The following is a 13,188-nucleotide window of genomic DNA, read 5'->3' as shown; positions in this document are numbered from 1 at the left end:
AACCGCATAATCTACCAAATTAGTAGAATACAACCTCAGGACAAGTCCCAAAACCCAAAATGCTCCGAGACAAAGGAGACGAAGCCGAAGCCCTACGGAGTATTCAAAACTCATCTCGTCACGTACCGTATTATTCCCCCCTCCCCCTAGTTCTCCCCGCCCAAACGACCGGGATCCCAGTCAAGTTTCTGCCCCCAACCCCCGTCAAGGAACACCCTGCGGCGTGGATGAGGTGTCCCATGTGTCAAGTCCACCTGGCGTTCGTGACCAGGTACAAGGGGGCGTGTGTGCCCGCTGTTGCCCAATTTTGAATGGTGTCTGGGCCTACGGGCCTGAGCACGAGAAGGTTTTTTGATGAACTCTTCTTAATTGTTCTCGTAAGGAAGTGCCTCGTATAGTTCTGGAAGACTTCTTTGTAGGGAGTAGGCATCAAGGATTGGGCAGTGACGGGGGGAAAGGGAAAAAGCAGGGTAGAGAGGGGGGTGGGACAGGCCTCACACTCGCATGGCCCATGTATTTAAGGTTGGCCGAAACTTGCAAATTTGAGATTCCGTGTTGCAAGTCGTGGTGGTTCAGAGGCATTAATACGACTCGCGTGGTGGTGCGTGGTCTTATATTTTTTTTTCCCACATACGTGAGGGTACTACTACATACCTGCGACTGGTCTGGCACGTGATTGGGTGGGGAGGGGATTCGACGTCATGTCAACACCATGTGTTGAAGCACGCGTACAGCTGCCAGTGCGTAAATCGTCAAAAAAAGAAAAGAGCAAAGAAAACAAAAGGAAGTAAATGGCATCAAGCACGGAAACCTCGTGCACAAGTCGTCATCGTCCCGTGTAGACCGAACAAGCTAGGCAGAACTCATCAGCGGGCTCACCTGACCCCTCAACACCAAAACGAGAAACCTTCCCCCATCACCAACCCGTCAACCGTATTCAACAACACCAGCCCACAGCCACGCAACTCAACGCCAAACTCCCACGCTCCATCTGAAATGTCCACGCCGTGATCTCACAGCGTCCCGCACCCTCCAGCCAGCTCAACCCCCCTTTCCCCCCCAAAAAAAGGCACCAAATCTCATCCTCCCCCAAATCGCCCAACATGTCATCGCCTCCCTCCCCCCCGGCGGCCTACGAACAAGCCCACGTGCACGCCGTCTACGAAGCAATCGCGCCTCACTTCAGCGCGACGCGCCACAAGCCCTGGCCCTTCATCCAGCAGTTCCTCACGTCCCTCCCCGCCGGCAGCGTCGGGCTCGACGTCGGCTGCGGCAACGGCAAGTACATACCCGTCAACCCGACGCTGCACATGCTCGCGTCGGACCGGTCCCCGTCGCTCGCGCGGCTCGCCCGCGCCGAGCGCGGCGCCGAGGTCGTCACCGCCGACGGCCTCGCGCTCCCCTACCGCCCCCGGTCGGTAGACTTTGTCATCTGCATCGCCGTCATCCACCACCTGTCGACGCGGCAGCGGCGGCGCGACGCCCTGGCCCAGATGCTGGGCTGCCTGGCTCCGCACGGCAGGGCGCTCGTGTACGTGTGGGCGCTGGAGCAGAAGACCAGCAGGAGGGGGTGGGACGAGACGTCGCAGCAGGACACGCTGGTGCCGTGGGTGACGCTGAGGAAGGGCGCCCAGACCGACGAGACGCACCAGCGGTACTATCACCTGTTTAGGGAGGGCGAGCTCGAGGAGGACGTTGTTGCCGCCGGCGGGGAGGTTTGTGACAAGGGCTATGAGAGGGATAATTGGTGGGTCATCTTTGGGCATACGAGGTGATGTTGGCGTGGCGGCGTGTGAATATGAAATGTCATATATATACATATAATATAACTACTACGTAGAACATCAAGTGTTGGACGGCCAATGGCAGATTGCCTCTTGTGGTGCGTGTGTGCGTCAAAGTCATTGGACAAAGTTGGCATTGCATGGCACTTTCTTAATTTCTTAGATTGTCAATTAGGCAATTATCAACATGTCAGATACATGTGAATATGAACGAATGAAACGAAATGGCTAACTCTGCGGAGTATAACGGGCCGCCCTGAAATAGACGCCTACCAATCCAAATACACCGCCAAACTGGCAAACTTTGGGTCTTGCCATGCTCAACTACATGGGCTCAGTCCGTCGGGGCAAATTCCTCGCTCATCACACAAAACATCAACTTAAGCAAACCCCCATCCTGTAAATATGCAAATTACTGCCATAACGGCTCTATGTAGTACCTTTTTGTCTTTCCAACCCATGCCTCTATACGTACAGTTCATAAATCTCCAACTTTCAGCCAATCCAACTCCCCGTATTAGCTCTTGAAATCAAGAAATGCACCCAGTCCCAGTGCTTGTTGTATTCCAACCATAATGTCCCCCATATCCGCATCGTTCAGTACCCCCATCCCTTCCCTATTGTACCAGAAGCCCACAGACCGATGATAGCTTAGTGGTATCTTGATTGAAGAATCACAAATAAAAGAAATAAAAATGAAAAAGATAGTGAATGGTGTCGTTAACAAATACCGCCGCTCCCAGTATGCATAATCGCTCGCTTTAAATCCTTCCAAAGTATCCCATGAAATTTCGCTTTCCCTCTAATTTGAATGGTTTTCCCATGATTTAGACCCATAATTATGTGGAAAAAAAATTAGACCACGTAAAAGAAAGGAAAAGAAGAAGAAGAAGAAGAAAAGAAAGTGAATAAGGAAATCAGCCCTGAATCATCCCAATCGCCGTCGATGACTTCCCTCGCGTTTCATCATTTCTGGACTCGCTCTGCGCTTCACTCTGGCCGCATCAAGCTGTTGGTGATATTTGGGGGGAGTCTGTATCGGCATCCCATGTTTTGGACCTGGAGTCAGACGCCCTGAACGTGGTCGATCGAGTTGTTGCGCATATGGACTGACACCTGTTGTAAGTTCAGCAAGACTAGGCAATGGTCCAGGATTCCGTGGCTGCCCTTGGTGTTGGATAGGAGGAAGACCAGGACCGACAGAGACAGGCCCTGGGCTATAATAAAACTCGCCGTGTTGCTCCGTCATGGATCCCTGCGCTGGCCCAGCCCCTGCGAGGGGTGGGGGGACCGGCGCGCCAACATTTTCGCCTCTTGGTATATGACCAGCAGGCATTGCTGAGACAGGAGGATTTCGGGCGTATATCGCTCGAGGAGAAGGTGGAGTGATATGTCGACCGACAGTGTCGGGGGGCTGGAAGTGAATGTTAGCTCGTGGTGGTGCAGTTCGATGACCGCCTTCGACATTGACCGCCGCGAGAGAAAAAGGAACCACTCCGGCCCTTCGAGCCATGTCTGCCTCGCCAAGTTGCCAATGCATTGCTTCTGCAGCCCTCCAGGGAACAGCAAGTTCTTCAGCCACTTTAGCCCACATCTCTGATTTGAACCTATTGGGTTGTTAGACCTTGTCTGTCTGGGCATGTAGCACGGTGGCGGCGCGTAAATGATTGTCCTACTAAACACCAGCCACGGGCCGAAAAAGCATATAAAGACAAAAGAAACGCCTTACCTCTCATAAAGTCGAGCAAGTTTATTCTTGCGCTCTTCGTCCCATTCGCTACGTCTTTCGAGGTAATTCTGGTAGTGAAGCCGACAACTAATGGCACTTCTTCCAGGGAGACGCTTCGACACATCCTCCCACTTCATCCCGCTGCCTCGTAGCTCAATGATGAGGGCATCTTCCTCGGGTGACCACTTGCTCTGCTTCTTGACCGGCAGATCTGAACCTTGAGGTGGCATGCTACGTCGGGGACCTGGCATCGGCATAGAGCTGACAGGTCGTGGAGGAGGCACGGCCCCGGTTCCTGGAATTAATGGTGGAGGTGGTGGTTGTCCATGGGCAGATAACGTCGGAATCGAATGGGCCGGTGGTGCTGGATCGCGCAAGGGTTGGTGAGAATAGCCTTGGGACTCATTTGAGTCAGAAGACTTTAGGAGTGAAGTTATATCCACGTTGATGGTCGTGCTGCCTCTTGTAGCGGCACAATGTCCGTGTACAGAGGCTTGGTGTCCGCGTATGAAACCGATGTCGCCGTTGTTGATGACGCCGAACGGTGGCTCTGCCCGCGGGAGGCAGAGCAAAGGCTGGCTCTTGAGTTGGGCCAGTTTTTCTTGCTGACTGCCTAACAGGCGTCACCCGTTGGGCTTTGACACTTGCTTTGGATTAAAAGGGCTGGTCTTCTTTGGGGCGGATTGAGTCACTCAGACAATGCGGTGTACCAGCACACAGGAGGGGGGAGGGGAAACGATATGCCTAGGTGTGTGTCGCAGGTAGGAATGGAATCTATCGAGTAGAGCAGTCGTGATTGATCTGGACCTCGGGTTTCCGTGCGTGTCTGTGTATGAAGGTCCTGGCGGCTCTATAGTTGTCGTGTCAATTTTTGGAGCGCACAGAAAAGTACAAGTTGGAGAGTTCGAGATTGTAGTTCTGTAGGAGAAATATGGTCCAGATAGAGGAAGCTGAAACGACCAAGAGAGCAAGATGTGTGACGATGGTGTATAATGACTCAAGCTGCTACCGGACGTCGATGGCGATGGCGAGTGCGAAGGTTCAAAGGCTTGGCAATGTGTGACGGAATGGCGGATTGGAGGATTGACGATTTGATGGCTTGGATGGTTAGACGGTTATCTCGATCCAAGGCTGGTGGCTAAGGACTGGACTGGCTGAGCAGGTATGGTGTAGTAGAAGGGTGAAGGAAGAAGTTGTCCAAGGAGAGGAAGAAGGTGAGGAAGCGCATCCGAGATGTCTCGGGCTGGTCAAGGACACATCGACTCCTTGTTGATTGTGTTTATAAATGGCTTTTACCCGTATGATTGGTTATGCTGGGGTGTGCCATCCACCAATGGGGTCGAGATGAGCGTAGATGAGGCAAACCAGACGCTGGGAAACGAGCAAGGACAGTCCCTAGGGCACTCCATAATACCTACTCAAGTAGGTAGGCAGGCTGGGATGGAACAAAGTATGGAGTCCGGAATAGACGCCGGTTGGGATGGAACAAAGAAGAAGACGGCCTCACGCGTAGCGGCATGTAAGTGTGTATTGTAATGGGAGCAGTACTTAAGTATGGAGTCAGGGTGCCTGGGGCCTGGGGCCTGGGTATGCTTGATACGTGCAATATGTGTAATATATGCAATACGGGCTGGCAGTTATGGGTTCGGGCAAAGGATTGCCAAGCGGAAACAAGAAGCAACAGCGTGTAAAAGAAAAAAAAATTAGAGAAACGTCAATCATGGTCGGATGAGGCATCAAGCAGGACAGGGCAGGTCAGGGCAGACAGGGCAGGACCAGGCAGGGGGGTGTGAGCACATTGCACACGCTGCACATGTGCAGGGACGAGGCGGGCCTGCGCGGCCGGGAGCTTGCTGGTTCGGTTTGCAGATGGAAGAGAAAATGGCCTCCAAAGAGGGTCGCCGACAGGGGTCAGGAGAGGAAAGCGGCAAAAGCAACGAAGGCGGTCCAAGAGACTGGGTGTGTCGACATGGCCATTACAATACATACAGACCTTGCTTGGTATGTACAGTATTGCGCAGCAATCTCTGTACAATAAGGAGCAGGGAAATATATACAATACGGTGTCTGGTACCTGCCTTGTTCCTCCAGGGCCGACGCTCTGGCATCTGGGGTTGAGGATATCAGGTGGCCGCCGGCTCTCGCTAGGTGCGCACGACCTGGTGGTTGGGATATAACATCGAGGGGAATCATCTTATTACCAGGCTTGAGTACCTGGGTACCTCTCAAGTATGCCTAGAGCTCCTGCATGCTTATATACGAGTCGAGGTACTTGGTACTCGTGTCCTCGAGAAGCAAGGAAGATGGCAAGCTGCAAGTTCCAAAATCGAGACAATGCCGGTGAGACGGCAGGTCACGTTGCCTGTCTCGTTCTTTCCGTTCTTTCCTCTGTCGGCAAAGCAAGCAACATGGGGCAAGAGCACGAGGACCACCAGGAGGAAGGAGCAGGAATGGGCAACATTGAACAGCATGAGTGTACGGAGGGAGTACGGGGTACCACACTGGGCAATACAATATCAGTGAGCACTCAAGTCCTCACGACCCGGCTCCCGGCTCCTGGCACCCAATCCTAGTCCTCGAGCTTGTGCTGGCCCTGTCAGCGTCCCGAGGCGCCGGCTATCAGTACATACATAATACTCCGTACATACGCAGGAAAGGAAAGGCTTGCTTGATTGCTAGCTGGCTGGGTTCCAAATGAGCTACATCCAATATAGGGCTACCTAGCGCGACAATGCATGGGCAACCAGAGACCAAGGAACCTGGTGTCAATGGGAAGCCATGCGTCTTTGGGATGTATTCAAGCCAGTCGTGGCCCTGTGGGCGGCGGTGGGCAGTGGGTAATGAATGCGGTGGCAGCCGTTGAGCGCTTCACGCTTCAATCTTGAAGGAAGGGGCGTGTGCCAGAGGATGAAGTCAGAATGGGGGGTGGGCCAAGCAGGGCAGCCGACATGAAGAGCGATTGCCTGTGGGGCATGGGGCATGGGGCATGGGGGTATTGAGGCGTCGGGACACGAGTTGACAGGCAAGCGCCGAAGAACACCCAAGACAAACCAGACTTGACATCAACAACCGACATCTGGGCCACGCACGCAGCCCGTTGCCCGTGGGCCGTGCACCATAGACTTTTTACAACTTGTCCATTTGCATGGCGTTGGCCTTGTGCAACAAATACAATCCAGTCATGCGCCCTAGATATTGTACGAAAACCTTTTTCCCCCGATTCAATCCACAAATCATTGTCCTTACTTGCATATCTAGTAGCTATTGTATACTTGACTGGCCCCCTTCGGCTCTTCTGCAATATCCAGACTCGCACATCATCAATCCACGCTCAGGGCGAGCGGTGTGAAGGACTGCTCCAACCTCAAACGCCAAAGACCCAAGGCTTCTATATGGGGTTCCTCAAGGAAACTTGCCGGGTCCACGGAGTGAGCGAGCGCAAATCTCGGGCCACAACTAGGCTGGGGCTACGTTCCAGGCTTCTAAGTCTGGCGCTTCACAACGAGCTCATTCAATATAACAGTTTGACATTGGTCCAAGACGATTCAGGCGAACCCGAGACGTGTAAGCCAAGCTGGGTACAACCATTCTTGAGGCTCGCCACCAGTGCTGTGCCGTGCCTTGCACGGTCAACATCATTATGCTTGTGGCAGACAAATTAATCGAAAGTGTGGGCTCTGTGATGATGCTGCTTTGGACATTCATGCGGAATCAGCTACTTCCCAGGTTAGTCCCAGCGCCCCCCCCCCCCCCCCCCCCCCCCCCCCCCCCCCCTTTTCCCCAAGCAAAATTCTCAAGTTTTCTGTCGGGTTCTCAAGCTCCAAATCAATAAATAAGTGATTCCGTATTTTCACGCACGACAAGTAGGTTCTCGGGCGGACCCCGAAGTTCTCTAGTTGTTCAATTCGAGGGTTCTTCTATATTGCCCGACTTGAGTCAAGCTGGACAAAATTGCGGTCCCGTCACAGGATTTTTTTTAACAGCACCCATCGCGCATCGAACCCAACGGCTACTCGGTACTCCGTGCTGCCTTCCGCCACGGATAATAATATATGACGCATATGAAGGGTGAGTCCGACTTCCGGGCGGTGGTTTTGGTTGTCAACTTGGTAGGTGGATTGCCAAATTGGCGTCGCCACCATTACAGCCAGCCGTTGGCGACAACCGTCAGCCGCTCTCGTTCCGATGGTGGACGATGAACTCTCCGCGTATGTGCAGTAGACGATGTTATCTTGCCTTTCAGGCTCGTCGGATGCCTTCCAATGATAGGTAGACTGATGATACACACGCCCCTCTGCTATCACACCAGACAAACTGCAGACGGACCCTCTGAATCCCAAACAGTTGATCCTCCAACACCTACGCGCGTCAGTGTCTGCGTTGCCCGCCATGCATGCGCTTCACACGCATCAGACATGCAGCAGAAATTCCTTATTTGACCCCGTCCTTGAACGTATTTGGTTAACTGAGAAGGTTCTCCCACTGAGACGCACGGTCGACAATTATCGTAGTAGCAACGGCAACCTGGCTCGCAAGTGCCCTGACCGGTATCTAGTGTCTAGCGTGTCCGCAAGCTCGAGTTTGATCTTTTCGTGGGTGCTGCTGCATGAATGTCGAGCAGAACAAATGCGTACATGCGGTACAACTCCACTAGCTACTCATCGTCTTTCCTTTTCCAGAGCATTGTGCCTTGCAACATCTGATGCGGTGTGCAAGTTGGAGTAGTTCGTTCGCCGCCCACTTGTGTAAGCCCGTTGGGTACCTACATCTCCAACCTTACCTGGCCCAACAAACAAGATTGCCAACACGCCCCTCCACCCACGAATATCCCGCTATGCCTAGGTTTAGGTCTCGAGGTGGGAGACGCTGGAGTCCAACGCTTCTCAACAGCCGCTGGCTAAAATTTTTCTGTGTGTGCCGGTTGGGTCGCCTTCCTTCCCGTCCCAGCATCTCAAGCTTCCACATGGTTTTCTCGGGCAGCTGATCCTCGCATGCTGTTGCCAGGCCCCCTCCCTCCTTAGCGTCAATCCTCTGTTTGCATCTGGGGCTGGCGCTGAACTCCTGGGGCAAAGCTAGCGACCCGTAGCTCGTTGGACAGCGCAGGCCACGAAGTCATACATGCCAGCACCAATGCTTCGATGCCGTACGTTTTCACTTGTGTCTTACTAGGCCTATCATCCATTTCATTCAACTGGCAGGGACACGGGCGAAGAAGAAAAAACTCCTGTCCATGGAAAAGGGGGTGAGTGGTAGACGTTACATGGACTAACCTTCCTCACAACGATCAGAGCCGAATGCGTGACGTTGAACCTCGTCTCGGCGCTCATATGGCCCTGGCCAGGGGAGGAGGTTCGCGTTGCTCCTTTTTGCCAGGGGCTCGAGTTTCGAACATGATTTGCATCGTCTCAAACCGTTTGATGGCGTATCTGTCGTTTTCCGTGCCCTTTGCTGCGTTATAGGCGTTGGTCCTATGAGCATTGGCTTCATGCCCTAAAAACATGCTTCTTTGCACTTTCCTGTTCGAGGATTGCAGTATATACCCACCACCGAACCAGGGTGTGGAATGGTTCATGGAGGCCGTCTCCGCCAGAGCACCGTATGTGAAGCCATATCTATGCTTACCGACTTGACGATTGCCAGTAATGGACCGCAAGCAGTGGAAAGAGCAGCTAATTGTGCCTTTGTAGAAGAGGACAATTGTTTGTTTCCCACCGCCTATGACGACACTCATCTGGAGGTGGTGGGGTCACCGAGATCCCGAGCCTTCCCAAGCATCTGAAGCCTCCCACCGCGGTGCTGGTGCAACAACGTCCGATTCGATGCGATGCGACACGATGCGATCCGGGATTGTACTTGAGGAGGTGACGACCGCCGCCACCCAACTCGCGTTTTGCACAAGCAGCACTGAGTACAGGCTCTGTGTACGCTTGGGTGGCATCCTTGCTGATGAAGATCTGACCCGCCTGGCTGCAGTCACCTACATCATGTAGGCCTAGTCACGCGAGATGCATAGCACCCACTGCATCTTAGCTCATCGGCTTGTATGGAGAACGGGTTTTCTGCGTATTGAACATACATATGTAAGTCATCTATTCCGTACCTGTGGTGCAATCAGATAAAAAAAAATAAAAATCACGGCCCCAGAGAAGCCGTGCCAGTCATTGTGTGCGACTGGGTGGTTGGAGAGACACCACGTACAACTTGACACTTGTACTATGGCATTGACTCGAAATGCCACATGCCTCTCGGACTGACAAATTCAGGCTAATTTATGCATTATGCTTCAACGGCCGTGTTTCCATATGAGGCTGGCCCCCATCTAGGATCGTTGGCTAGCTCTTCCAACTGGTATGTAGCCTAGCTGCCGTCGGTCTCTTCTTCTTGCAAGCACCGAGCCAAATGACCAGCACCGGCCCTTTCGTCATGTCTGTTACGTTGGTGACACAGCTCACACTAATACATGGTGAGTTGGCCAGGCTCCCCAAGGCCCGAACCGAATAACGGGCGAAGTTGCTCACACCTCTTGACGCGCATGACGCCGCGCTCCCCGGAAACATCCCCGACTTGTCACTGGACCAGTGTCCGAATTGGCGGTCAAAGGTTGAGTTGGCTCAAACGTTAGGCTGTCACGATGGTGGGTGCATCGTTGGTGTCCTGGCAGTCCACGTCAAGACCAGGGCTATTTCGAACGGTTCGTTGATGGGCTGCGAACCATGATCAACCCGTTCATCACGACACGCTTTCTTGCCCAAGCCACCACACCGATTTGCCCCAGCCTGACGAGCAATTAATGCAGCGTCCTCATGTGCCTTGGCTGCCGGCAAGATTCTGGACGCCTGATGCAACCGTGCAAGTATCCTTTCCAGATTAGACGGTGGATGTGGGTAAGATGGTCATAATTGACATACCAAGAGCCCAGAAGGCAACATCAGTAGCGGCATTGGTCCCGATCCCCTCCAAGCAAGACTCCAAATCTTGTCGTCCCGTCTTCTCTCTTCGCCCTCCACCCCTCGTTCTCCACTAGAGCCCAACAGCATCTGCGAAGGAGAAATGTGCGACACTTGAAATGCCCCATAGATGCAGACATTGGCGTCCCCTGTTAACCGTGCTGTCGGTCCACCACACAAGCCTGACTGGGCGCATGGTGACAAAGGAGAGGTCCAGTCGTGATGCTCCATAATGAGGATTTGTGGCGTCTTTGAACTCAAGCAAGTGAGCCCAAAGGGAAGGGAGCACATGCACGTTGGCAGGAACGCACGAGCCAAGTTCATCCTAACGAGGAGGAAGGAGCCACGACAGTTGGTTGGACTATGACACTGAGACATCGTGGTTGGTGGGTGCGTCTTCCTTGTTCCTCTGCATTCAACGCTTCAACGGCAGCCACCTTGGCGACCGCGGCAGGATATTTAGCAAGTCCTAAACCGATTATTATAATTGCCATCTCATTCCTTAGACCGAGTAGCAGAAACACACCTGCATACAATCTAGCCGTTTACAATGCCGTACTGTCAAGATGCGGGCCCACGAGCAATAAAAATCCGACATAATAGCTTAGCACATCCCCGGCAACTTGTCTTCCTGACCGCCTAGCCAGCTGAACTACGTCCAAGTACGGAGTACTTTGCATGATATATGCTTGACAGCGCAAAGAAGAAAAAAATCGCGTTGACGTTGGGTGAAATGATGGCTGAACCGCAGCTCTAGCGCCTAATTGTTTGCTTTGCTCCTCTATGACTAAATGTGGCAGGCAATAGGCAATAGTCGGTATAACTTCTGGCGATGATTCTTCACCTCACCGCCAAACAGCCCGACGGTCCGTGGCTGAGGTGGTGGCCAACAAAATGGTGGTCGTTCATGTTGCTTGACGTGGAGGCCGCTGCACAAACTGCTTGATTTGATTGTGCCCCAAGACAGCGCATATCATGGCAATCATCGATTGGGCATACTCTGCACCAACTTGGGCCACACTGACGTCCGGCGGTGAGTGTCTTGGACCTTCGCGGACTGCACGAGAGCGATCCAAGCATAGTACATCAAACTATCAGAGCAAAACAAGTCTCTTTCGAGCCACTTGCTTCGTCATTGCTTCTTGCGGTGCCAGGATGGCTCAACAAGGAACCAGGAACCCCTCGTAACCACAGGTTGTTGCACTATAGTAAAGGGCCGAGTAGGAGTGCTGGAAGGGAAAAGAAAAAGAAAAAAGAATCTAGCCCCCCCCCCCCCCTCCTTCCCCCCCGGCGGGGGGAATTTAATAAACAGCCAACTTGACCTATTGGGAGAAATTCGTTACCAAGGAAAGGGAAAAACAGTGGTAATCCAGCCCCCAAGAGAAAGCATAGCTCAACGGTTCGCAAATGACTGTTGCACTCCGTCCTATAGGCCGCTAGCCCTTCGGGCAAAGGCCGAATTATATAAGCCTTAGCTCCTTCTGACAACCGAGGAACTGTTAGTATTAGATTGAGACCCGTCACCTGGGACCTGGTGTCGCGGCATCTTGCCGGTGGGCACACAGACTCCTGACCAAACTCATGATTCCTGGTTGAGGGTTGCTTATCCGTCTACTGCATTATTATGGCGCAATTTTCCACCATCAAGGACGATGGCAGGCGGCTCCGGGGACGAGGAAGCGAGCCCCATTCAAAGACCTAATATTGACCGATTCCCTTGCTCGGACAGGTGCAGCGCCGCCAGAACCTAGTTGGTGGGCCACCATCCTGGATGTGATGCGCAAAATCTGCCGGCCTAGTGGTTGCTCCAGATTAATTGTGCAGCAATGGTTGTCAAGCGGCTGAGCCCTGCCTGATCCTCAGTAATGATGTTTGTCCAGCCGCATGCGTGTTTCAGTATTTGTATGGTCGGAAATATTGCACCTAGCCGATTGACCATGAAAGCCATCATGTACAATTAACATGATCCTTGGAATCCGCGATGCGGCGCTTTTTTGGGTGGCATGTACCTTCATTCTTGCAGTTTGGAATCAAGAACTCCTCTCCCATGCCAAGCCGCATCGTTGGCCAGTGGACTGAAATATCCAAGCTCTGTCGCAACATTGACCGGCATTGGTACGGCAAATGCCGACAAGGTTGAGATGAGGCAACATTGAATCGGGGCCTTATGTGAAGCCGGAAGCTAAACTGCTCTGGTAACTGCATTCGCTTTGCTCTGCGTCAACATCCTTGTCCATCCAGGCTGCCTGCGACCCGGGTTTGTGGGTTCTTGTTCGACAAGGACCCGGACAAGGCCAAATACATGGCGTACGGCTGTGTCAGCTGTGAGCCGACACAAGACCTCCAAACGAACCATGGGCAAGGGTTATATCTCGCTTCGGGATATAGACTCAATCTCTTTTCCTGTGCTCTCGCAGATGGTGGAGAGGGGTGAGATTTGTATTGTAGTATTTGTATCGCAATAACCATGGGCTGATCTGACGTGGAGAGTCTGGGCAAAGAGGAACAGGTACCGAGCCAAGCAGAGAACCCAGGTAGCCATGCAGTCAGCCAGGGCTGGTGCTCGATGTGAACATCAAACTTGTGGCTGACGGCTTCATTACGGAGGGCCTGGGGGGTGTGTGTGTGCCTGTTGACCAGAAGGGTTTGCCATGTTGGTCAGATTTCGGCCCACAGTTCTTCTCAAGGCTTGATCAGTAGGCAAGGGTCTAGAGGAGAAGATGTGGTC

The 13,188-nt window shown here is 52.9% G+C and overlaps 2 protein-coding genes across 2 annotated transcripts; one reads left to right on the top strand and one right to left on the bottom strand.

Annotated features, from left to right (window-relative positions):
- Positions 1 to 192: 192 nt before the first annotated feature.
- Positions 193 to 1,863, top strand: TRM9 (tRNA methyltransferase, has a role in tRNA modification). Its single transcript, XM_007814707.2, has one exon. It carries the CDS (start codon positions 1,104 to 1,106, stop codon positions 1,773 to 1,775), a length of 672 nt encoding a protein of 223 aa, XP_007812898.1. The 5' UTR covers positions 193 to 1,103; the 3' UTR covers positions 1,776 to 1,863.
- Positions 1,864 to 2,712: 849 nt separating this feature from the next.
- J3458_021978 (uncharacterized protein) lies at positions 2,713 to 3,770 on the bottom strand (the record flags this gene model as incomplete). The annotated part of the gene is made up of 2 exons (XM_007814708.2): positions 2,713 to 3,391; positions 3,514 to 3,770. 2 exons carry the CDS (start codon positions 3,768 to 3,770, stop codon positions 2,713 to 2,715), a joined length of 936 nt encoding a protein of 311 aa, XP_007812899.2.
- Positions 3,771 to 13,188: the final 9,418 nt, after the last annotated feature.

Source organism: Metarhizium acridum (genome assembly GCF_019434415.1).
Source record: "Metarhizium acridum strain ARSEF 324 chromosome Unknown scaffold_587, whole genome shotgun sequence".
Classification (NCBI taxonomy): domain Eukaryota; kingdom Fungi; phylum Ascomycota; class Sordariomycetes; order Hypocreales; family Clavicipitaceae; genus Metarhizium; species Metarhizium acridum.
Note: the sequence above shows the minus strand (reverse complement) of the source record. Positions and strands in the feature narration are given on the sequence as shown.

Coding starts and splice junctions, on each gene's coding strand:
- TRM9 (XM_007814707.2), top strand. CDS start 1,104: ATGTCATCGCCTCCCTCCCCCCCGGCGGCCTACGAACAAGCCCACGTG.